Below are 23253 nucleotides of genomic sequence, written 5' to 3'. Positions count from 1 at the left end.
CGACCCAAAACGTTTTTATGGGATGCCTATTGTGTGCCCAACAGAAATACACTTTGAAATTAAAAATCTTTTTTTCTTGATTGAATTATAGTTGACTTAAAATATTATATTTGAAACTAAAAATCTTTTATATTGGATAAACATAAAGAGAATTTATATCCCAGTGTTGCAAATATTGAGTAAAGACCTTGCTGTTTCAGTAAAAATCAATTTAAAAGGATTTTTTTCCCCATTCCTTCCAAAACAACCTAGAAGATAATGGCATTTCTCCCTTAAACATTATACAAGAAAATCTCCTTTACATTAATAAAGTAAGAGACAGAAGTTTTTAATTTACATTTTTCCTTTTAGCAAAGATTTTTTTCTATTTTTATTAATTTTTAATGAAAAATAATAAATACACTTCTTACAAACAATTGAAACATTAGAAAAGGATATCCAGTGGGAAGTAGGTCCACATCTCTCAGAAGTGTTCCAGGCACATACAAACATGTGTTTTATATCAATTTATAGCTCCATCTTTGCACATCATCTTATTCTCTGCTTTTTTTCACAGGTGCCATGTATTCTTCCGTACCCTGATGTTTTTCACTTAAGTAATTTTGGAGGTTTCCCCAGAACAGTACATGTAGATCAAGCTCATTTTCAATGCTGCATGGTATTCCAGGTATGGATTTAACCATCCACTATCCATATACATTTAAGTTTTTTTTCTAGGCTTTTGATATTATAGACAGTGTTTAATAAATAATGTGAAAATGTGTCCTTGCACCTAGATGCTAATATCTTCAGAATAGAATCTTGAAAATAAAACTGCTGTGTCCAAGAATATGGGCATCTATAATTTTGATACATGATGCCATGTTTCCCTTCAAAACGCTTGACCCAGTATGCAGTATCTCCAGAAGCGTTTGAGGGTGCCTGTTTGCCTGTATGGGTGCCCATACATCGTTTTAGCAATTCATTCCTCACTCTCTTATATCATTAGTGTCTCCCGCTCTACTGGATCAGTCGGAATACGAACATGCTCTTGTTTCTTGCATCTTAAAAGAAAAAAACCATTTATTGGCCCCACTTGCCCAGTCCATTACAGCCCCATTTGTCTGGTTCCCTTTTGTGGCAAAACTACTAGAAAAATGATGTCTACACTTACTGTCTCTAATCCTTCTCTTCCCTGTCTCCGGACGCACAGACTCAGCGGTCATGGCTCACGGGCCCAGCCGCTCCGCGGCATGTGGGATCTTCCCGGACCGGGGCACGAACCCGCATCCCCTGCATCGGCAGGCGGACTCTCAACCACTGCGCTACCAGGGAAGCCCTTCCCTGCCTTCTTGAATCTTCTCCAGTTAGGACTTTCAGCCTCACCACTTTACCAAAACTGCTTCCGGCAAGTTGCCAATGACCATTGCTTCAGTAGTGGTGAATTCTTAGTCTTCATCTTGCTCTGCTTGTGAGCAGCCTTTGAGAGGGTTGATCCATCCATTATTCTTGGACCATTTCTCGTGGCTTCAGTGATGCCACACTCTCCTTCAACCATACAAACTGCTCCTTCTCACTTTCCTTTGTTGGTTTCTTCCCATCTCCATGACGTCTTTTCTTTCTTTTTTTAAAATAAGTTTATTTATTTATGGCTGCATTGGGTCTTCGTTGCTGCGCGCGGGCTTTCTCTAGTTGTGGCGAGCGGGGGCTACTCTTCGTTGTGGTGTGCAGACTTCTCATTGTGGTGGCTTCTCTTGTTGCGGAGCACGGGCTCTAGGGGCATGGGCTCAGTAGTTGTAGTGCACGGGCTTAGTTGCTCCGCAGCATGTGGGATCTTCCCGGACCAGGGATGGAACCCGTGTCCCCTGCACTGGCAGGCTGATTCTTAACCACTGTGCCACCAGGGAAGTCCCTCCATGACATCTTGATGTTGGAGTGCCCCAGGTCCCAGTCTTTGGACCTCATCCCTGTCTGTGCCTCTCCTTTGGCAATCCAGTCTACCCACATGGCATTAAATACCTTGTCTGTCTCAAAGACCTCAAATTGTCTGGTTGGATCTGGCCTTGATCTCTCTTCTAAACACAAACTTGTGTGTTGAACTACCTACTTGATATCTCTACTTGCATATCAGAGGGATCTCAAGAGACATGTCAAAAGTGTAGTATTTTCCTAAAACTTCTTTCTTCCACTTGTTCACACATCACATCCAACCCACTAGGAAACCTTGTTGGCTCTACCTTCAGAATATATCCAGAGTCTGTCCACGTCTTGGCACTTCCACCTGCAACACCCCGGTCCAGGCAGCTGTCATCTCTCACCTGGATTATTTCAATAACTTCCCACTTCCATTCTCGCCCCCCCCCACCATCTGTTCTCCATAGCACAACACAGCAGCCAGAGTGATCTTGTTATTACCTATCAAATCACATCACCCCCTGCTCAGAACCTTTCCATGGCTCACAGAGTTTAAAGGCAGAATGTGACTCTCCCCCCCCCCCCCCCCGAGAACATTCCTCTCTGATCTCATCTCCTATTACTCTGCTCCTCTCTCTGCTCTAGTCCCACTGGCCTTTTTGCTATTCTTCTGGTGCCAGAGCAGGCATAAGCTAAGGGATCTAAGGGAAGAAAAGAACAGAATCCAGAAATGGACTTATCTGTGTATTTAAATGCTTTATTTAAAATGCTTGTTTTAGCATTTACTGAAAAGGGGGGAAATGATATACTTTCCAAGAAATGGTTTTGGGACATTCAGGAATGAAATGCAGGCAGATCTGAAGTCTGAGCCTCCTGGGTGATACTCTGTGAAATTGCATTTCATTTCACCCAATCTCCTAGTTAACACTCAGAAACACAGGGGTTGTTTTGCACCCCATGAGTGTGTAGGCACGTTAGCAGAGTCTCGGGAACAGACGGATGTGAGGCAGGGCCAGGAGGGAATAAAAGCCCACGAGTGTACTTCTAGGCTACAGTGGAACCCTCAGTGCTCAAGACAGTACCATCCACAGCTGCCTATCTCCTTTGGGGACCTGGGAAGCTGTGGCTGTGTCTGGGAGCACGCCGTCTTATCTCTTACCTTCTCTGTGGAGATATAACCATCTCTATGTGTTTCCACATCATTTGCCATCATAACTGGTACATTGAACAAGCAGATCTTAGAAGGTTCAATTGCAAAGCAACATTATTTGTATTTCCAAGTATCTTCTATAATCCATTCCATGGGATATTTCTTTACCATCACCTAGATGAAAATTCAGGCAGACCCCTGAGTTGTCTGGTGACTCTTCAATAATACAAATGGATCTGCAGTCAGTCACTTTAAATCGCAAAAACCCACTCATTTTAGTAATTAAATTCCATGTAATAGTTAAAACCTTGCTTTGCAGATAAACCTTCTCATCCTCTAAGCCTGCAGTAGGGGTGGGGTTGTGATCAGCTTTTTCTCTTTTTGTCCAAGCAGGGCTTCTCCTCTTGTTACCCTATTATGCTAACCACAGTTTCTGGCTTCTCCAGGATGGAGATCTGGGGAGACAGAGTGGTAAGAAGAATGGAAGATCTTTCCTGATTGATATTATTGTGGTCAGTCTTCTCCAGACTCAGCAGATATTTTAAGGTAACTCTCTTATGTGGGGATCCTTCAGAAACCCACCGATGAAAGAAGACACCTTCGTTAAAATAGACTTCCGGATTTCCATCAGTGACAGGCTTCTGGAGGGGCAGAGCCAAGTGGCAGCCCTTAACAGCCAGCAGCAAGGTGGGTGCAGTTACTATAATGGGCAGAGTGTCTGCAGCAGCAAAGCAGAGTATTTCAGCACATGAGAATCTTTGGTGTTTGTTCATTGTTCATGGTGGCCCTAGGACCAAAACAGATCGGAATTCTACTAGGAATCACTTGATTTATGTAACTGGGAAATCTCTAGATCCAGTGACTATAAACCTGAGTTCAATGTAGAGTCATAGCTCATCACCCAAGTCTCAGATCTGAATCAGCTGAAAGACAGAAATGCCCGGATCACTGATTTTGCAGCTGGGTCCAAGGAGGAGCCGCAGCGACAGCACCTGGGAATTTGTTAGAAATGCAAATTTCCAGACCCTCCCCCAGCCCTACGGACGCAAACACTCTGGAGGAGGGTCCAGCAGTCTTTGTTTTAGCAGGCACTTCAGCTGAGTCCTGTGCATGCTAAGGTCTGAGAACTCTGACCTTAAGGGAAGGAGAGGCTGGGAAGCCTTAGAAGGGACCCTGTAACATTGCTGTAAGTACCTAGTGTCAATCTGCCTTTAAGTCTTCTCCGGAAGATCTGCAGCCATTAACTAGGGTAACTGCAGTGAGGAAGGGGGACTGTCTAGGCCTTTGGGAAATTTCTAGACGTTAGTTCTGAGTGGATGCTAATCTGTAAAGTTCCAACATGCCTCTGGACCACGGAGAGGGGTTGGGGGTAGGGGTCTCGTGTGGTGATCAAATAATAAATGAAATTTGGGGGTGTGGCTGCCTCACAGTGGGTCTACTCACCCCCACTATGGTTACTTTCCCATCCCTGAATAGAGCTGTAATAGGTGTCCTCAGCAACTAGAAGAACCCCTGTATTGATTCCCTGACCTGGGTGATGAGCCTTATTATGGTAGGCAGGACCATGCAGAAGCCACCTGGAATTTCCTCTTCTTACCTAAGAGTAAACTAAAAGCAATGCCACATCCCTGGGAGAATTGCAGAGATTAGTATTTCCATCTAATATTTGAACAATACAGGGGCTGTTCCACCACATCCTCATTTAACTTATCTGTTTGGCATGACAGAAGGAAGATGGTTATTGGAGAATGACTGTGGATTCTTATGGAATCATTCAGGTACCGGACCAGATGTAGCCTCTTTACTGGATAACACAACAGTGCTTCTGGTGCTTTGAAGGCAACCATTGATCTGGCGGTTGCTTTTTTTCCTCAACACCAAATTAGCAAAGATCCCCAGGTGGAGTTTGCTCCCAATTAGCAGGATCAGCAAAACACCCTCCCTGTCTTACCTCAGACCTCTGTGACTCTTCCGCTGTCTGACAACATCCAGTCTGCAGGGGCCTGGATCATCTTGATATTCCCCGGAACACCATGCTAATATATTACATTATTGACACGGTGAGCAGGAAGCAGCACATACTCTCCATGCCTTAATAAGACATATGTAGGCCAGAGGGTGGGAGAGAAACGCCAAGAAAAGTCAAAGGCCTACTACCTCAGTGAAGTTTCTAAGGGGTCCAGGGGTCTGAGAAATGTGGGCATTTCCTCTCCAAATAGAAGGGCAAATTGCTATACTTTGTATCACCTACCACTGAGAAAGAGCTACAGTGTTCTATATCTCTTGATTTTTGAGATAACATAGCCTCTTTCTGAGGGTATTGTTCAAAGCAACATTTGAGTGATCCACAAAGCTGCCGAGTTTTGTGTGGGGACCAGAGCAGAAAAAGCCTCCCTAGCAGCGTTTCTCAGCATCAGCAGTGCTGACATTTGGGGGACAAATAATTCTTCAATGTGGGAGGCTATCTGTGAATGGTAGGATGTTGTTTAGCAGCATCCCTGGCCTCTACGTCCGGTTGTGACATCCAGAAATCTCTACAGACATCGCCAGATATCCCAGGGGGAGCAAAACTGCTGTCACTTGAGAATCCCTGGCCTACAGCATGTCTAGGTAAGCCTCGGGGTGAGTAAAGCGCTGGCTGACGCTTAACTGCAACCTCGTGAGAGACCCCCGACCCAGATCTTTCTAACTAAGCTATTCCTGGATTCCTGACTCTCAGAAACCATGAGAGATAATGAATGCTTGTTGCTAAGTTTGGGGATAATTTGTTTTGCAGCAATACACTGATCTACCAAGCCATACGGTTGGCGTACACAGCAGCAATTGTCCAGTGTAGGCAGTGTACACCAGACTGGAGTTGAGCAGGTCCTGAATGTGCAGGTGAGCTCCGTGAGCAGGCAGCTCCTACTCCCATAGCATCTCCTCTTGCTGCACTGTAAGTCTCCCTCAACCCACACCTTTGTCCTTTTGGGATTGACAGATGGTGGGGGAAGAAACTGTTTGGACCAGGTTCACAGATGGTCCCTTACAATTTGAAGGCATCAGATAGATGTGGACTGTAGAAGCATTATAGCCCAAAGCAGGAATGCGGTAAGAGAAGTTCTCTCAAGGCTGAAACCTGAGCAGTTGTCCACTTTGTCTGGATGGAGAGATGGCCAGAGTAGGGGTATTTGCCAATTCGTGGGTGACTAGTGGTTTGGTGTATTGGTGGCACAGGAGTCTGAGGAAGACGTTTGCAGATGAATCTCTAAATATGGGCACCCTCCTATGTGAATGCTCACCATAGGGCATCCGGAATGAGGCTCTCAGTAACCAATTGGACGGGATGCCCATTTTGTGGATGTCAGCAGGCAGCCCCTTTCCCAGCCACCCTGAGGCTTGCTCAGTAGGCTCACGTAGGATGTGGCCATTGTGGCAGGAAGCCAAGTCACGTGTGGGCTCAACAATATGGACTTCCCCTCCGCAAGGCTGCTCTGGCTGTTGTCACTGCTGGATGCCTAAGCTGCTGACAGCAGAGACTAATGCTGAGCCCTGATGCGGCATCATTCCCCAGGGGGACCAGCCAGCCACCTAGTAGCAAGTTTATTACATTGAACTCTTTCCATTGTGGAAAAAAACGTTATTGGAATAGTCACACTCCTTAGAAAGGAAGGTTTAAATCATCTTGCCAGGAAGGAGCCCCAAACAACTGAAGTGTTGGTTAAAGGCAAATGGAACATGGGTTAGACACTGGAAGAAGCTCATTAACAATTATTATTCAACTATTATCATTATCAATCAACTAGTTTTGTTACCAGTTACCAAAACAAGAACTTTTGCAACTCTGCAATTTCTTCTTTGCTTGTTAAGCATAACACTGAGTGTCGTTGGTGGTTAAATTTACAATTTAGTCTTTAGGTTAAGGAATATCCAAGGTGCTATGGTGACTAAAAGAGAAGAACTGACATCACCCAGAGCTCAATACAGTGGCTGAGGCTGCCTCCTTATAGCGGTGCCACTCTGTGTTACCCCCCTTTTGGGGACAGAGTGAGCCTACATTCATTTATATGACGCGGAAGTATGACGTTGGATGGATACAATGGAATGTGTGGATCTGAGTAGCAAAAGAATGGATATACCAGATTGTGTCTCTTGGCTGTTAGGTCCGAATTCATCCTTCTAGATACTCTCCATCCCCTTTTCCAGACTCACTCATCTGGCCAATTTCTTGTTAGGTTCTTCCAGTGGGAGGCATAGGTAGTAGGTCCCAGTGTGAGAGAAAGAGATTAATCATTTCCCCGGCTACTGGCAGCAGCAAGATTGTGCAGCTGGGCTTGACTGCTTGTGCTACAAGCTCCACAAGCCTGGGGGTGGTTGCGGCAACACTGGCAGTAAGTAGCCACTCATAGGATCCAGCCGAGGGACAGTGGCAGCTTCCCATTCTAGGTTACAGCTGCCTCCTTTCTCTGCTCCTAGCACTTCCAGCAGTTTTTAACCAGTTCCCTACACTGCAACCTTCTCTGCTTGAAATATATATAGTGGTTTCTACTCTCCTGTTTGGACACCGAGTGCTACAGAGGTCTTTCTGTATCAGAACAAAGTCAGCTTCCTCATTCTCTAGTTTAAAAAAAGAAAAAAAAGTGCATCATATTTATGTAAGAAGACCCAGATAATGGATACTTAAGTTGCTCTCAATCTTCTTTCTTCATCAGTAAGGGCAATAAAGACATTTCCATTTTAGTAAAGTATCGTCAAGGCATATATTTGGCAATGTTTGTCTCTTCCTCAGTCTGGAACGATACCTGCTAAAGTTCTTATGCAGGGATCTAAATGGCTGTTATGAGATTCAACTAGACTGTAGAATCTAGAGAGTGTCCATCTGCAGCTAGTTATTTATTGCTTAATAAATATTCTAAAGTACTGTCCACATATATGCTAGTCTTATCTCTTCCAAATGAATTTCAAGCACCTTGAGGCTGGATCTTATATCACCTTTTGAATATGTTAATGGGGTGTGGAGAGAAGTTTTAGTAGTGCCTCTTCCCTTATGATTAATGTCATCTGAATGTGTCATCTGATTGGCAGTCTGGGAAGAGCCCTACATGCCTTCATGCGAATGGGGCTCAGGTTTTCTCTTGAGAAAGAAGCTGATGACACAGCTAACACTGCCACATAGCGTTGTGGCTCAGATCGAGGTCCAGTTAATTTTATTATTGGTCTTCCTCCAAATCCCTTTCCTGGAGGCAGTGCTCCTTAGAAACCATTTTCCCTTAATTATAAAATATTTTACTTGATTTGTGGGCAGTGCTCTAATTCCACCTGTGCGGCCTGTCCCCTTGGTCCACCTCGGGGCTGGAAGGCTGCCCAGCCCAGCACAATGCCCTCGTCCCCACGAGGCTGCCTCAGTCCCCATCTCAGCCATCTGATATTCTGCTTCCGCTAGACGAAAGAATGAAGGCCTCTTTAGCTCTTTGCTAACACCATCCTTCTACTCTGTTTTCTGATTGTATCTTCTTTAATTAAACAGCACTTCTGCTATCTTCTCATCTTTTAGGTATTCAGATCATTCTGGCATTCTACTTCCAGCTCTTAGATTTATTTGAGTTTTCTAAAATGGGAAAGGTTGGGTCCTGTTGACAGTTGCCATGCCAACTCCCAATCAGCCTTTTCCTTGGGAGGATTTTTCTTTAGCTGCTCTACACTTTCACAGCAACTTATAGTGTGACAGGAATCTTCAAACATTCACAAGCAACTTGGCCAATAGGGATGTGGGGCTGCAGTTCCTAAGATGAATATCCAGGCTTTTTCCAGGAGGGTTCTACTTTTATAATCTTCAACATAATCCCTTTAAAGCAAGAATCCCTGGCAAATCTAAGCTGCTATGGTATGAAAATTCTAATTAAAGGCAACAATCAAAGCTGCTTTTGGTGGTAATGCTGTTATACTGTCAACCTCATTGTCAGTCAGATTAACAAAATACACTTCTAATAACCCAGCTAATGCAGGGAGAAGTAAACAGCCAAGTCCATTTAACTCTCAGAAGCTTAAATGCTGTTAAATCACATTTCCTGTTTATGAGGCTGAATCCGAGAAGATATGCATTAATTATATGTCTAAATAGTCCAAAAACATGATAAGGCATTTTTTATATTTCAGTAATAATCACACATAACAGTGATTTATGATCGCTTCTACTACAGTTAACAAAATAGTTTATACTGAACATTTAATAGATTAAACAGCAGTTATCCAAGATAAATCGTCCATTGATATGCTCATTTTCTCGATAGCCACATCCACAGGCTAAGTCCACAACTGGATCACATCCACATTTCATGGTAATTGGTTTTAAAACTATCAAAACAGGAGGAACATGGAAATTCCATCCGCAAATCCTCAACGGCCCATTGGAGATCTCTTAATGCATGTGCTTTTCTTTTCATGGGAATTCCACATGCAAGTTGTGAAGCAGAGGAAGGTGCTATTAGAAGTACCAGGTCTGACATCAACACGAATTGGTTTTACCTCTTGCTGGTATGTATTCCCTATGCTCACATTCAAAGAAAACCCAGAAAACTCTTAGATCTCCATCTGAATTTCAGTCAAAGGATTCAGTTCTGCCTCTTTCATCCCAGCCCAGTTTTCCTGTCAGGAGCACCACTGGTTTTCTCTTTAGCTGTCAGCACATTTGGAACAGATTTTTCTTTCTGGGAAAAGATTCTACAGCAGTCTAGATTTTAGTTTATAATTTCATTATAAATAAGAGAGGCTTTTAAAGAGTCACTTCAGAATCATTGCACAGCTTCATCTGGGATTTGGCCAACAGTTGTTAGAGTTCTATTAAATCAGCTTTCTTCTAACAGTGAAAAGAAGAGGTGGAAATTTTGTATTTTCTCAAATCCTCAACCACTGCATCAAATAGCTAAGAATGATTAAAAATAAAACGACATGGAGTATTTGGGGACTGTACATTCTACTTTTGTTTTGTTTCCCCAGAGATGAAGAGAATTGAGAAAATGTCATCTTAGCATATGTAATTTGAAGTCTGTCCCTTCTACCCGAGCCTAGAATCCTCTTGTTAGGCATAACATAGGGTGAGGAATATGTTGTTATTACAGACAGGGCTTAGCTTGTAGCTGACAAAGGAGTACTGCTATGACAGAAGATGGAATTTTTATTTGTAATGGAAGAAAGGGTTGACTTTCTAAATACCTAGTGGTAGATCGAAATTTTAAAGAAAGCTAGATAAAAATCTATTTTCAGAGCCTTGTTGCTTCCTAAGAGTGAAACTAGAATTTCCCTTCTTAACCCCAAGATAGATAAACACTTCTGTTTCACACAAAACACCACAAATCAAATGATGGCCAGACTTTCAGTTTCCCATTAGAAAATACCTCGGTTCATTCAACAGTAAATATTAATGAACACTTGTGAAGTGCCAGCTACTCTATTAGAAGCTGTGTCCGGGGTTGAACACAAGAGACCAAAGTCCCTGTCTCTATAGAGCTCACGCAAGCTTCTCGTAAGGGCTTCTGGAGTGAATTGAAACATTAACAAAGCGTTGATATGATGAACGAACTAGTGTTCTTCACTAAATGGGTGAAGTCGCAAATGTGATAAGAATCATAAATTTAAAAATACTACCTAAAGAACTTCTGCGACATTCTTTTCCTTTATGTAGCACCGAGGTCCCTGAACTTCTTCACTGTTGTGCTAATTGTAATGAACAGAACTTCTATATTCATTTGTCCCGTGCAAAGGGTTGTTTTCCGGAAACTATCTCGCTGAAGAGAAAAAAGTCTCTTTTCTGGGGAGGTTCAGACACGGAGCTGTAAATGATTCTGGCAGGATGCGTGCTGAAGGGAGAGGATATTAGCAATTGGAAAATGGCTTTGTTGCCAGAGGCTACATACGAAGGCATTAGAAGCCACATGATAGAATTAGACGGAGGATCTGTACAGGTCTGGTTAAGCTTAAAATGTCTAACAACCCACCAGGAATTGATTGTAGGACAGCCTTAGAGCAGCCAAATGTACCTTTTATTATCTCTGAGAAGGGAGTCTTATTTTGAAATCCAGAATTTTGGGAGAGTGATCATGACTGAAGTCCTAGATGCTTTGCTCTAGTCCACCCACCCCACTCCTCAGTTTTGGTACCCAGCTCCATCCCACTGTGCCTTCTCATTTAAAAGAGCTCCAACCTTGAACGTCCCCATTGCTGAAAAAGGAAAGAGGAGGAGAAAGAGGAAGATAGGAAATACTTCTCTGCTACTGCAAGTGATTTGAAGGTTTGGGACTGTGCTGGGGGATGTATAGCCGCTTCTGTCCTTAGACACGTCCCAACCATCTGGTCACTTGGGCTCCCCCCTCCATCTGGCTCTAATCATCTCAGCCAAACTTAGGGTTGTCTGTTGGTGGCTGTGATTTTCTTTTCTTAAGTTTCTCATTAATTTTGTCCTGCCTTAGTTTTGTTTTCCTTTTAGTAATGCAAGTCTTGAATAAATTAATTTGTTGCTCATGGGCAAAAAAGTGGCTTCAACAACCAGCCCAAAACATCCTCAAGCTATAACAATGTTGATTCACCTGTAAAAATCTGCATTTACTCTACTCAAACCTAATGGTGTCTTCCTTTTGGGCCATGAACACACCCATTATATTTCTCCGGGGGCTAAGAGGACACCTCAGCACAGGTCCTACAGTTCTTCCAGAAAGAGCTGTCCCGAAAGCAGATGGAAGGATAGGAGGCGGCATCAGAGAAGAGCTTAGGCTTGATTTCTGTTAAGTCTTTCTGATTTTTTTTTTAAACCCATGCACATGTTTATTTAAATAGCTGAAGAGTTTATAATCCTGGACATTGAAAATAAATACATTTTCTCTTAGGTGTTTTGACTTGGTTTGAGCTATGTTTCCTTGTGTTACAAAATGGTCTGGTCTTTTAGGAAGCCACAAGTTGTAGACACTGAATTGAGCTGAATCATTTATCCAGCGAGAGCATTAGGAACAGGTGGGAGCAGTTACTAGAGGTAAAACAGAGACCCAAGAAGAACAAAATGACCCTCTAGGAAATGTTCCAATGCCTCAAGACCAGAGGGACAGGGGGAGAAGTCACAGGCACCATCTCGCTAATGATGACCACACCCTCTGCACAGGGAAGCCGGGGCATTCCCTGTATTAGAGAGCAGCGGGCATCCTGCAGCCAGGAGACCCATGCTGTCACTCTGTCTCAGTCTACAGGTTTGGTGGCCCGTAGATCCCCCTCCTCATAAAATTCACTGGCTTCTGAGCACCTCCTGTGGCCCTTAAGAAAGAATCAGCCGCTTTGTGACCACTTTGTCCAAGCTGCTGCAACCGGTTAGAGATACACTTAAGTATCACTTAAGTATCTTCAGTGAGTTAGTGGATGATATTAAAAATTGCAGTAGGATTAAGTGAAGACAACAGGACATACTGTTGTCTCAAATGCAAAAAGAAATAGGATCTACAAATAATAAATGACTAGAAGGACTAGTATTAAAAGTTTAAAATTCGTTATATCTGGGCTACGAGCTTATGGATCGTTTTTACATCCTATATTTATTCGTATTTTTATGTGTTATCTATTACTTCTCAACGTGGCATAAATAGCGGTGCTTGATGCTTGGACACCCCCCCCTTCAGTTAAATACTTCCTGAGCACACACAGTGCGTGGCACCCGGTGGAGGGAGCAAAGCTGAGCACGTTCCAGGGCTTTACCTTGAACTACTGCTTCCGTGAGTCTGACAGCACCGGCCCCTCCTCCAGGATGAGATCCTGAGCTTTTATTCCCTTCACAGGCCCAGGACTCCCAGCTGGTCCTGCAGTGTTGGTAGTATACTCTCTCAGGTATGGGCGAGGCTCCCTCCTGCCCTTCCTTCAGACCCAGCTCGGATGTCAGCACATCAGGAGGGCTTTCCGGACCACCCGATGTAATCATGCCCTCACCTCCCACCACACCGGATTCCGCGTCGTGCTTTGATTTTCTTTATGGCGTTTGTCAATATGTATCTCTGTAGGTATGTGTGCACTTGAACGCTGACCTGCCACCAGAATGTAATGCCTTGGAGGAGAGGTCTCCAGGCTTGCTCATTGCTATATCTCTGTCCATCTAGAACAGTGCCTGTCACATAGTGGGCACTCAATAAATATTGTTGAATTGAAGTTCTCTTCCTCAAGGCAAAAGGAGAACAGAGATGCAAAAGACATTGCTGAAATAGAGTAAACAGGATTTGACCACTGGTTGAATCGGAGAGAAAGGCAGGAGAAGGATGGTGATTGCAAGAATGGGTGTGTTCTCAGCAGACAAAGAAAAACTAAGAGGAGCTTCTGGTTTGGAGGGAAAGAGGACCAGTCTGGACATGTTAAATCTGAGTTTCCATCTGGAAAGTTGGAGTTGTGGGTGAGAGGCTCTGAAGAGAGGTCATGACTTTGCCATGCTAGAAAGGGAATATGGGCAGTGATGTTGCAGCAGCATGTTGGGGTGAAGGAAGAAAACAGGGATCCAGTGTCAGATCTTTTTGATCGTCTCAGTAGACTAGGAGGCAAGGCCACTCGCTGAGAGTAAGGACAGCAGTCAGTGTGTCATTTGGAACTTGAGCCCAGGCACAGTTTGAAACAACTGCTCTGGTGAACATACAGTCAACTCCTGAGGAACAGCAGGGCAGACCCATGTAGTTTTTCTCTCCAATAAATATAGAATCCTTTTATAGTGGTTTTATGAAAACTATTCAGGAAGATGTGAGAAGGAATAGCCTTGACATTGTATATCCATTTTGAGGCATATATTAGTTTTATCACTCTCTTTGTTTTCTGCTAGACAGTTTTTTTTACATATTGTTATGCCTTTCATTAGGAATTTGTTTTGGGGAATTTATTAAGATGCCAGAATCCTTCAACATCATAAACATGGAAAAGTAGCAACTATTCATTGCCAACATTCCCAACTCCTCTGCTGTCTTTCCCAGTGTTGAACATCTGTCCCCAGGGAAGCCCATCATCACCTCCCCTCCACTCCTAATACCAAGTTGTTTTCTTTACTCGGTGGCTTTGGGCAGAGGGGAGAAAGAGCTCATCATGAAGACTGGTGGTACTTGGGCCTTCCAGGCCACTGTTGCATCGAAAAGGGGAGCAGGGGAGAAAGGGGGACCCTAAAATCCATCTCACTGTCTGGGGAGGGCACCACATGCTGCCCTGGTGGTTCAGGACCCACCCCTATGTACCTCCTTTTGGTCTTTTCCAAGCATGCCTCCCCTATCTCTCTAGATCTGATCTCTTGTTTTTATTTGATGGTACCTCTGTTGGGAATTTAGGGATTTGTGTGGAGTGAGAAGCAGGAAATAATAATAATAATAATTTACATTCCCACCAACAGTGCAGGAGGGTTCCCTTTTCTCCACACCCTCTCCAGCGTTTACTGTTTGTAGACTTTTTGATGATGGCCATTCTGACCAGTGTGAGGTGATATCTCATTGTGGTTTTAACTTGCATTTCTTTAATGATTGGCACTAGTGTTTTTAAACCACCCAATTCCAGTTTTCATAACTGGGGGTATGCTAATAACTCAAGTTTATTGAATTCTTTTTCTTGTCTTTGTAATGTTTCCAAATTGAATATGTGACTAACAACTCCTTTTACTCTACTTAAGCCCAGGGAGAAAAAATTCCACTAAGGAGTTGAAAATCCCAGAAAATTTGGAATTGGGGTTCAAAATCACATGCTCCCTGGGCTGGTGCATCTTTTTACTCTCTGACCACCCAGCAAGGGAAGAATATGATCTAGAAGCAAAGCTACATGGAGTTTGGTTTATTTAAGAGGCCAAAAGAGAACTACATCTCTCAGTGCATAAGAAACTAGAACTCTTAAAGACCTTAGAACTAGAACTCTTAAATATCCTTAGAACCTGTTAGGTTCTAGGCTAACAAATGTTAAGGTTTTTCAGGGGTAGAAGGAGCTCATTCGAGGGAGCCGTGTCTTATTAGAGATCCCTTTCCCTCTGTCCCTCACAGCGCTACCCAGGAAAGTATATGCTGGTGAAACTTCACCCTGAACAAACAATTTACTAAACAAAATCCCTCTCCACTATTCCCTCTGTCCTGCCCAAGATCAGCTTCAATTTTCCAGTGCAACACCACTCCCAGTCTTTTTTTTTGGATAGAATTGATGTATTTTTTTCACTTTTGTTTATTTTTGCCCCAAAGCTTTTGGCATTTCCCTCCAGTGAGTCACACTCTGGGACCATCTCAAAATGACCTCCTTACAGGATGTTTCTCTTCCCCGGGGAGATGGGAAATTCGTATAAGACAGCCTGTCCCAATATGTTACTGTACAGTGTGTGGGGATTTCAATAAAGAAATGCCATTTCACATGCCACCAAAGCCACTTGATGGATGGACTTACAGGCAGATAGCCTTCGAAATCTTTCCCCAACTCTATAGAGACAAGATGGAAAAACGAAAGCATGGTCGTTAGGGGTTTACTCAAATCAGTTGAATATGGGAATCAGTCCTTCTACTTTTTCCATCGCAGAAGTTTAGAGTATAGTTCTTTGAGAATTTAGATTTTGTAACAAAATAATTGAACTATCAGGGGTGGGAGGATAAAAACAGGAGGAGAGAAGGCAGGGGTGCCCAGAGCCTCACCATTTCCCCAGCACACTTGCGCTCATGCTTTAGGCAAGGTCAATGCTACTCTCTGGACCTCCAGCCTTCCTCCACCCCTCAGTTTGGAAAACTTCTCCTCCCCAGGAATAATTCATCACTCCCTATTCTCTGCTCTCAGAGCGCTTTGTACCTTCCTCTACGAAAGCACTTAGCACTCTGGGACTATGGTTATTTGTGCAGTGGTTACCCACCTTCCCTCTCCCATGCTCCCCTCTCCCCAGTTAGAGGGTCTCAGAGGCAGGGGAGTGTTGGCAAAAATTGTCTCTGTATCTTTAGCACCCAGAACAGGTCCTGTCACCTATGAGGTTTAATATGGCACATTCTAGTGCAACCATGATGGCAGCCATGATGGGGCCAGGGATCCAGGAGAATCTCTATTCATAATGTTGATGTATCTAGTTTTCCTGTTCTCTTCCAACAATGCTCCCCCTTCCCCCTCCACAATTCTGTCAGGCACTCACTTCCCTTCTCCCCTTGGATTCATGTAAGAAAATTTTAAGTATCAGCAAAGATTCCTAGATGTACATGTGAGTTTTGATTATAAATATTCATTGGGAAATAAGGAAGATTAACAGTGTGTATTCCCACTGTATGTCAAAAGGTAGAGTTGGCTTTACTCTTTCTACTGAGCTTTGACTTCTGCATATGGTGGACGTTTTTTGGCTCTGGGCTGCCTGGCATCCGGGCTTCCTTTCTTCTAGTAACAACACCTTGTTTTGATTTTTTTCGGTGGGGCGGTAATTGTCTTCCCCCATTGGGTGCAGTCTTAGTGGTACTGAGTTCAAGGTAGCCCACCCTCCCTTAGCCTGGGATGAGTTATCAGTGGTCACCACTGGTATGGTGTGGAGTTGGGGAGGGGATGTTTTTACTTAACTTTTGCAATAAACAATTTGCAAATTAAAGATTTAAGAAAAAGAGTAATATTGACCCAAAAGATCTGGCTAGATGCAACGAATTTTCCTGTTAAATCCGTTTGAACAGCAACCACAGGCCTGGCCTCTTCTACTCAATTGCAGAGCCCAGGGGAATGCAGACAGCCCACGTCACACTCCTGAAGTTGCCAAAATTCCCTTTAAAATGATCCAACAGATGTCCTTCCTTGGGGTCGAGCAGATATAAATCACAATGGTCTGCTTTCAATTCCTAACTCGGTGTCTTAGGGGCAGCAAAATCAATCACTCTCAGGTTTGTTTTCTGAATGTTTTTTAAATCTTCCAAATTATAATAGCAATAACCATTACAGTATGCAAGAAAAGGTAATCTGAGCAGGTAGTTGTATTTCATCCCAGGGTACAAACTTCCTTTGTGATGGTGGAGTTGAATGGGCCCCCATCACTCATCTTTGCAGCTAGTCCCATGGACCAGAGAGCAACCCCGAAAGTGCTCAGCATGAAGAATGAAATGGTTTCTGAACTTAGAACCAGGGGCTTACATGGCATAAATATCGATACGGCCATGCCCACATACCATCAGCAGTAAGAGGAGGGGTCTTGTCATTCACAGGAAGATAGAAAGGGAATGCCAGACTTTCCCAGACAAATCAGGGCTCAAGTCAAGCAGTTTATTCCAGGATCTGTCTTGGTTTCTGGCCTTATCTACCACGTTTCTGGTAGCATGAGAAAAGATGGCTAAAGAACTTCATATACATAAGTAATTAAATGAAAGCTCTTAGTACTTTCCAGAGAATCAGGATTCCAATTTAAACTAGTTCCTCTTGGACAACATCTAGTTTCCTATAATCTGGTGTATGTAATATTTAAAAATAAAGCCCATTTTAAATTCTGGTATACACTGCAACCCCAAATGGGGTCACCTGACACTTACCCATTGATGTCATCAGGTGAGAAAGCTTCAGGATCAGGAGGCAGGGTGCCTTCTCTGTGGAAAAAGGATGGAGTTTAAGGAGAGACACATGAGTTTGAATCTGGACTGGCTCTGCCATTGGCTGTAGGAACCTCAGGCAAGTCTCTCTGTATCAATGACGTTCCATGACCTCCTCTGTGAAATGGGAAAACCATCTACCTGGTGATGTCTTGGTGAACATCTGGCACATTTTAGGGGCTTAAAAAGAATAGCTGTTATTATTACTTCTGATTCACAGAATTAGGTGTCTACAGCTGAAATGAATCCCCAGGGAAGGCCTGTTTCGCCTCGTGGTAACAACCTCTTAGAGGTTGAGGCTGGGCCTTCCAGACCTACTCATGGGCTTCCCAATAGACTTCCACTGCAACAGAAATGCTTTTCTGCCTCTTTACAATTGCAACCCAAAGGTCAAATCAAGTCACTCCCCACCCCACCCCGCAGCACAATGCAACGACAGCATTCAGCAAGCTCCCCCTGCCCTACTTTGTGTCTAGTGGGGGTGGGGAGGGCAGGGCTAACACTGCTTCTCATTCCAGATTCTGCAGAACTCTTCACTTCTCTGATCTCAGCAGACATGTTGCCAGGGTCTCCCTCTTTCACCTCCTCAAACCCCACCTTTTCTTGAATTTTTTGCAGCATCTCCTCTCCACTGTCAGGCCGCCCAGGGAACCCAAACACTCTTCCTCTGGCCTTCTGCTGAGCAGACTTAGCCATGGACCTATCCTCAGGGCTCTGCTTCCACAGAAATATGACCCAAAAGGCAGTTCTTTCTCTGAGAGCCTGAGGCCAGATTTTTAATATTTACATATATAACATAAGCACAAAACGGTATAAAAATCAAAATATACTTAAAAAATTGTCTCTTTCACACCCATGCCCAGTAACACATTGTCAACACTTCCTCCCCTACCGTTATTGGTTCCTTGTTTATCTTTCCAGAGGCACTCTATTCCTTACAAAACTTCTGTGTGTCTCTCTCCCTCCCTTATTTATTTATTTGTTTGATTTTATTTCCCTTCCTTCCTTTCTCCCTTCCTTTCTTATAAATGAAACATACTATATTTTTAGATGCCTTGTTTTTTTTAACTTAACAAAATCAGTGCATAGTTTAAGGCCACTGTTAAAGTTAGACTTTTTCTGTCCTCTCAGTGTTCTCCAAACCTTTATGCTATGTCACCCCTTTTGTTAAAAAATTGCTGAAGGCATACCAAAATATGTATAATTATTCACTCATTTATAAAGTATAACCATGCCACTACTATACTAAGAACATTTATACTATGAAATATTAATTAAAATGGAAACTTTAAAATGATAAAGGATGACATTTTAAATACTTAATTCTTAAAAATTGATTTTTAGTAGTACAAAATATTTATGTGTTGAATATACTTTGTCATGTTTGAAAATCTTGGATTACCCTTTTGTGAGATAACATTCAAATGTCTGGTTATATGTTCAGTTTATTTTGACACCTGGTTTCCAAGTCCATCAGAGCTGAAAAAGACACATTCCAGAGCTGTAGATCCAAATGGAAGCAATACCTCATTAGATGAGCTTGATTAACTCCCAACATGCATTTTTCAATCCCATCTTTTATGTAAAGACATTTGTTGAAATTTTTCCTGAGTTAAGGATTTTTTTTTTTTTTGGTAATGCACACACAGTAAATGGAAATATTTCCAAATATCTGTTTTCAAAATGCTCTTGCCATAGATTAAATTTCTTTTGAAAAGAAATTACATTCTCACTAATTTTTAAAGTATCACTTCTACCTTGAAAGGGCAGATTATGTGTTTACTTTTTTTAAAAATATCTGCTAGATGACATACTAACAATAGCCACTCACTCATCTGCAAGCCTCGTCTTTTTGTCAAAGAAAGAAAGAATGCAGGACCCATTCTCAGGTTCTACAGCTCCTTTAAATACACTGCCCTGAGATAGCCCATGTGGTACGAGAGACTGACCCGGCCATTTCCCATTGCATGGCAAAGAGTTATAGAGATCCTACTATTTGAAGACGTTGTTTTTATGAAATGAACCACAATGATAACATCCTACAGGCGTGTACGTTGCAGTCACTGGCAGTATGCTGGACCCAGAAGCTTGAGAAGATGCCTCACCTGTCCTCACTATAATTCCCCTTGTTTATATAAGTTGTCTGCTTGCAGTAATGGCAGTCATGTGACACTTTCTGCCTGTCTCTTGTCTGGACTAAGGGAGGGCACCTTAATGGACTGGTGTGTCTCATGGAGGATGCCTACCCCGCTGGGAGAGTCTCTCCACAAAGGACTCTCTCCAATTAAATTCAAAATTTTGCTTTTCTTTAGTCTCTGAACTCCCCTCCCCTCCCTTCTTTTAATGTAACATACCTGCCAGATTCAGTCTCCATAGGACTGTAGCCTCAAGGGACTTGGCTAGGGTTGCTCTGGGAAGGCCTGGCATGTTGTCCCCAACAGTCCCCACTGGCCTAGTGCCTGGGACAGGGAGATGATAAAAATGACAACATCTAAAATACTGACAACATCTACCACTTCTACTTATTGAGCTCTGATTTTGTGTTGATCCCTACTCTAAGTGTTCCATAAGAACACTCCATTCTGCCTGTTCACTGTAGATATTTTCTATAACACCTCCCTAAACACTGAATTAGAGTTCTGAAACACTGCTCCCAGGGAAATCCAGGATTTGGTTCCTACTAGCCTTTGGTCACAACATTTTGGTCATCCAATCAAAACATAACCTTGTTTTATGTGTGTTAAAGAAACCTTATTTAACATATATTGTTGCTTCAATAATATTGACCTCATAGCCAACAGCATATAACTCACGCCTAAACGAACCTTATCTAACACACATCTTTTCGCCATAAGGCACATCACAGCCTTCTTGTGCTCAAGAACACTAGCACTTCAGCACTATGCTTGGGAGTCCTTTTAAATAGCAAAATCACCAATAAAAGCACAAACATGCAGAAAATGTGGCACTAAGTAGACTGCCAAAAGGATGCTTGTTTACATTAGGAGAGCTGAAACAAGAAGGCAGTGTTGCCTCGTTTGACCTCAGCTGAGAATGTGCACATTGGGTAACTCAAATTCGTCATCACTCTGTGCATGTTCACAAATGACCACAAAGTGAGCAAGTATTGATTTGGGGATTACAAGTCAATTTTAATCAGTAGGGGATGCAAATATGGAATCCACTAATAATGAGGCTTGCCTATATCGTCTCATGGTTCCTTGGTGAAACAAACATGGTTCCTTGTCAACTATGACAATGATATATGAGCTGGAAGGAACCTCAGAAATCTCTTCTGGCTATCTTCTTTGAGACTTTGGGAGGCCAGTACAGTGAGATGACTTATCCAAAACATCCAGTGCATGTGCGACACACCTGGGACTAAATCCCAGGTCTCCCAGCCACAGTTGGTGCTCTTTCCACTACATTATTATTGGGACCAAATGCAAATATTTAACTTGCATGTGGGGCTATATGCAAAGCTTTGTGCACACTTCCCCCAGTTTATTCTCTGCAATAATTAAAATTTGCTTTTGATCAGAATGTTCAATTTGAGGTTTCACAGTATATGGGCACAATGAACAACATGTATAAAAAAAAAAAAGGAAAATCTCAACCCTGAATGAAATCAGGAACAAAATGAGAAATTAAAAGAACTCAATAAAATATCTTCAGCATGAGGCTTTGACTTTTTAAATTTAGTTTCCCAGTGAGCCAATTCATAGATGGGTAATATGAGGGGGAAATGATGTGGAAAAAGCCAAATGTGCTGTAGAATTAGAGATGTGAGCATGTGATGCATAAATAGGAAAGATGTGCTGAGATGTGATATTTTAGTTGGAAAATTACTCATGTATGCATATTTATAAATGTATATATCTTGATGCAAGATGATCTCAAATTTTTCTGATATTCCAACAATTATTATACAAAATTAGGTTATTCTTTATTTGGCTAAAAGAAGTACAGAATTTAAAACCCAAATTAAAAATGTCTCTTAACTAATGTGGCCTGCAGGCTGTTTGATAAATGCGTATATTTCAAATGAACCGACAAACTAAAAAAAACAAAACAAAAAGAAGAAAGAAAGAAAAGGCAAAGATTTAGTATGTTCTCTGATTAAGATCCTCTGCTTATCGTCAATCAGTACATCATTTCTTTTACATATAAGATTTCTAATTCAAAGAATTCCAAGCTACCTTTCTTGCTAAGACTTTCTACATTCCAATGTCTCTTCCTCACCACCATTATAAGGTCACCCATTCCTCTGGAATGATGTCAGATGTTCTTACCGGATATTTACCAAACACCTTCAGATGCATGGTATGATAAACTTTTCTGTTATTTGTAGAACAAGATGTAGTTACAACTTTATTGATTTACTGCACTTTTCACATCATTTTAGAAGGAATTTAAAATTCCTATTCAAGGCCCCAATATCCCATTTATTTATCCATTTCCATCTGAATCGGTGTCTCAGAATCCATCCTTTCCATCCCTTAAGTTAAAAGATGTAATTCTAACTCATGCACAGCACCTTCTTACAGTTAATTTTGTAGTGATCCTCCAAAACAGAACCTCACTCGTTTCAAGGATAATTTTTATTGATGAGAAACATTTTGCAGATTTAAAAAGATAATTTTCCTATTTATGTGACATTTTCTGTTTTGAAAATTTTCTTTTCAAAGATTAAAATCCCTGACGTTCTCTTTTAGGAAAGTAGCTGATCCATCAATAAGGATCCCATCCTCTTTCAAAAATGAATCGTTTAATCATGTCAAAAGATCTCAAAGGCTGATCATAGGGCAAAATGTGGCCTCCACCTCGAACAATTACCTTAAAGAAGAAAAACAGAAGAAAAACTGAAATCTAGAGAATCGGATATTCCAGATAAATGGCAAGTTTTAATTTGGATTTAAGTATTCTTAAAGCTTACATGAAATAAAGAACATATTATATCAATCCATGCCTTTGGATATGTTGATTGTCTGCTTTTGATAGCATTAATAATAGGTACCTTAAGGTAAGAAAGTTTTAAGATTGTGTAGTTATTCAATTTTATACCAAGTTGCGTTCATCTTTGACATGTATAGAACTGGAAAATTCCTCCTTGTCTTTTTCCTCTTGGGACGAAGCTGTCTGCGCCTCCGTGCTGTGCTGTAATTCTTACCCGGTTATGGCACTAAGGTGGGGAGACCTACCCCAGACCAGCTCTGCCTGCAACTGGGTGGAGGAATCTGCCTAATTCCACCCTTCAGTTAGCTGGTCCACTTGGCTGTCACACTAAGCTATACCTTCCGCCTTAGCCTGTACCATTAATAAAGGAGATATTTTGATCCTCCAAAAAATTAAAACAATAACAAAAGAGAAATCCTTGATAGTTGAAATTTTAAGAGCCCATTTTTGAGCAGCAAAGAGTTAGAACATTCTATTTCTCCTGACATTTTATTATGAAACATTTTCAAACATAGCAAATTTGAAAGAATTTCATATATGCACCATTTAGATATTCTCATTAACACTCACTTTTCTTCTTACAGATGGATCTCACTATTCATCTATTAATCCACCTTATCTTTTTGACACATTTCAAAGTAAAATGGGGGTATCAGTATACTTCTCCCCAAATTCTGTGTATAATTTACATATAACGGAATCCACTAGTCTTAGGGGTAA

At 42.1% G+C, this 23253-nt stretch overlaps 1 protein-coding gene and 1 long non-coding RNA gene across 5 annotated transcripts in view; one reads left to right on the top strand and one right to left on the bottom strand.

Annotated features, from left to right (window-relative positions):
• The first annotated feature begins 277 nt into the window (after positions 1-277).
• On the top strand, positions 278-22520 carry LOC132524203 (uncharacterized). 4 transcript variants are annotated; one of them, XR_009541817.1, is made up of 8 exons: positions 278-667; positions 3490-3589; positions 4132-4229; positions 4771-4821; positions 5584-5653; positions 5820-5923; positions 9484-9556; positions 17537-17662. It is a non-coding gene; the product is annotated as an uncharacterized LOC132524203 (long non-coding RNA). The 4 variants fall into 4 exon arrangements; XR_009541818.1 differs by having other exon boundaries at positions 5537-5653; XR_009541816.1 differs by lacking the exon at positions 17537-17662 and adding an exon at positions 22293-22520 and having other exon boundaries at positions 4771-5653.
• The window catches only part of CPVL (carboxypeptidase vitellogenic like), a 101400-nt gene continuing 100427 nt past the window's right edge, over positions 22281-23253 (bottom strand). The window contains 1 exon segment of the mRNA XM_060156046.1: positions 22281-22413. Coding sequence (XP_060012029.1) covers positions 22309-22413 — 105 coding nt within the window. The 3' untranslated portion in view covers positions 22281-22308.

The sequence above is a fragment of the Lagenorhynchus albirostris genome, chromosome 8 (assembly GCF_949774975.1).
Source record: "Lagenorhynchus albirostris chromosome 8, mLagAlb1.1, whole genome shotgun sequence".
NCBI classification, from domain to species: Eukaryota; Metazoa; Chordata; class Mammalia; order Artiodactyla; family Delphinidae; genus Lagenorhynchus; species Lagenorhynchus albirostris.
The sequence above is the reverse complement of the archived record's forward strand: the minus strand, read 5'-3'. Positions and strand labels throughout refer to the sequence as shown.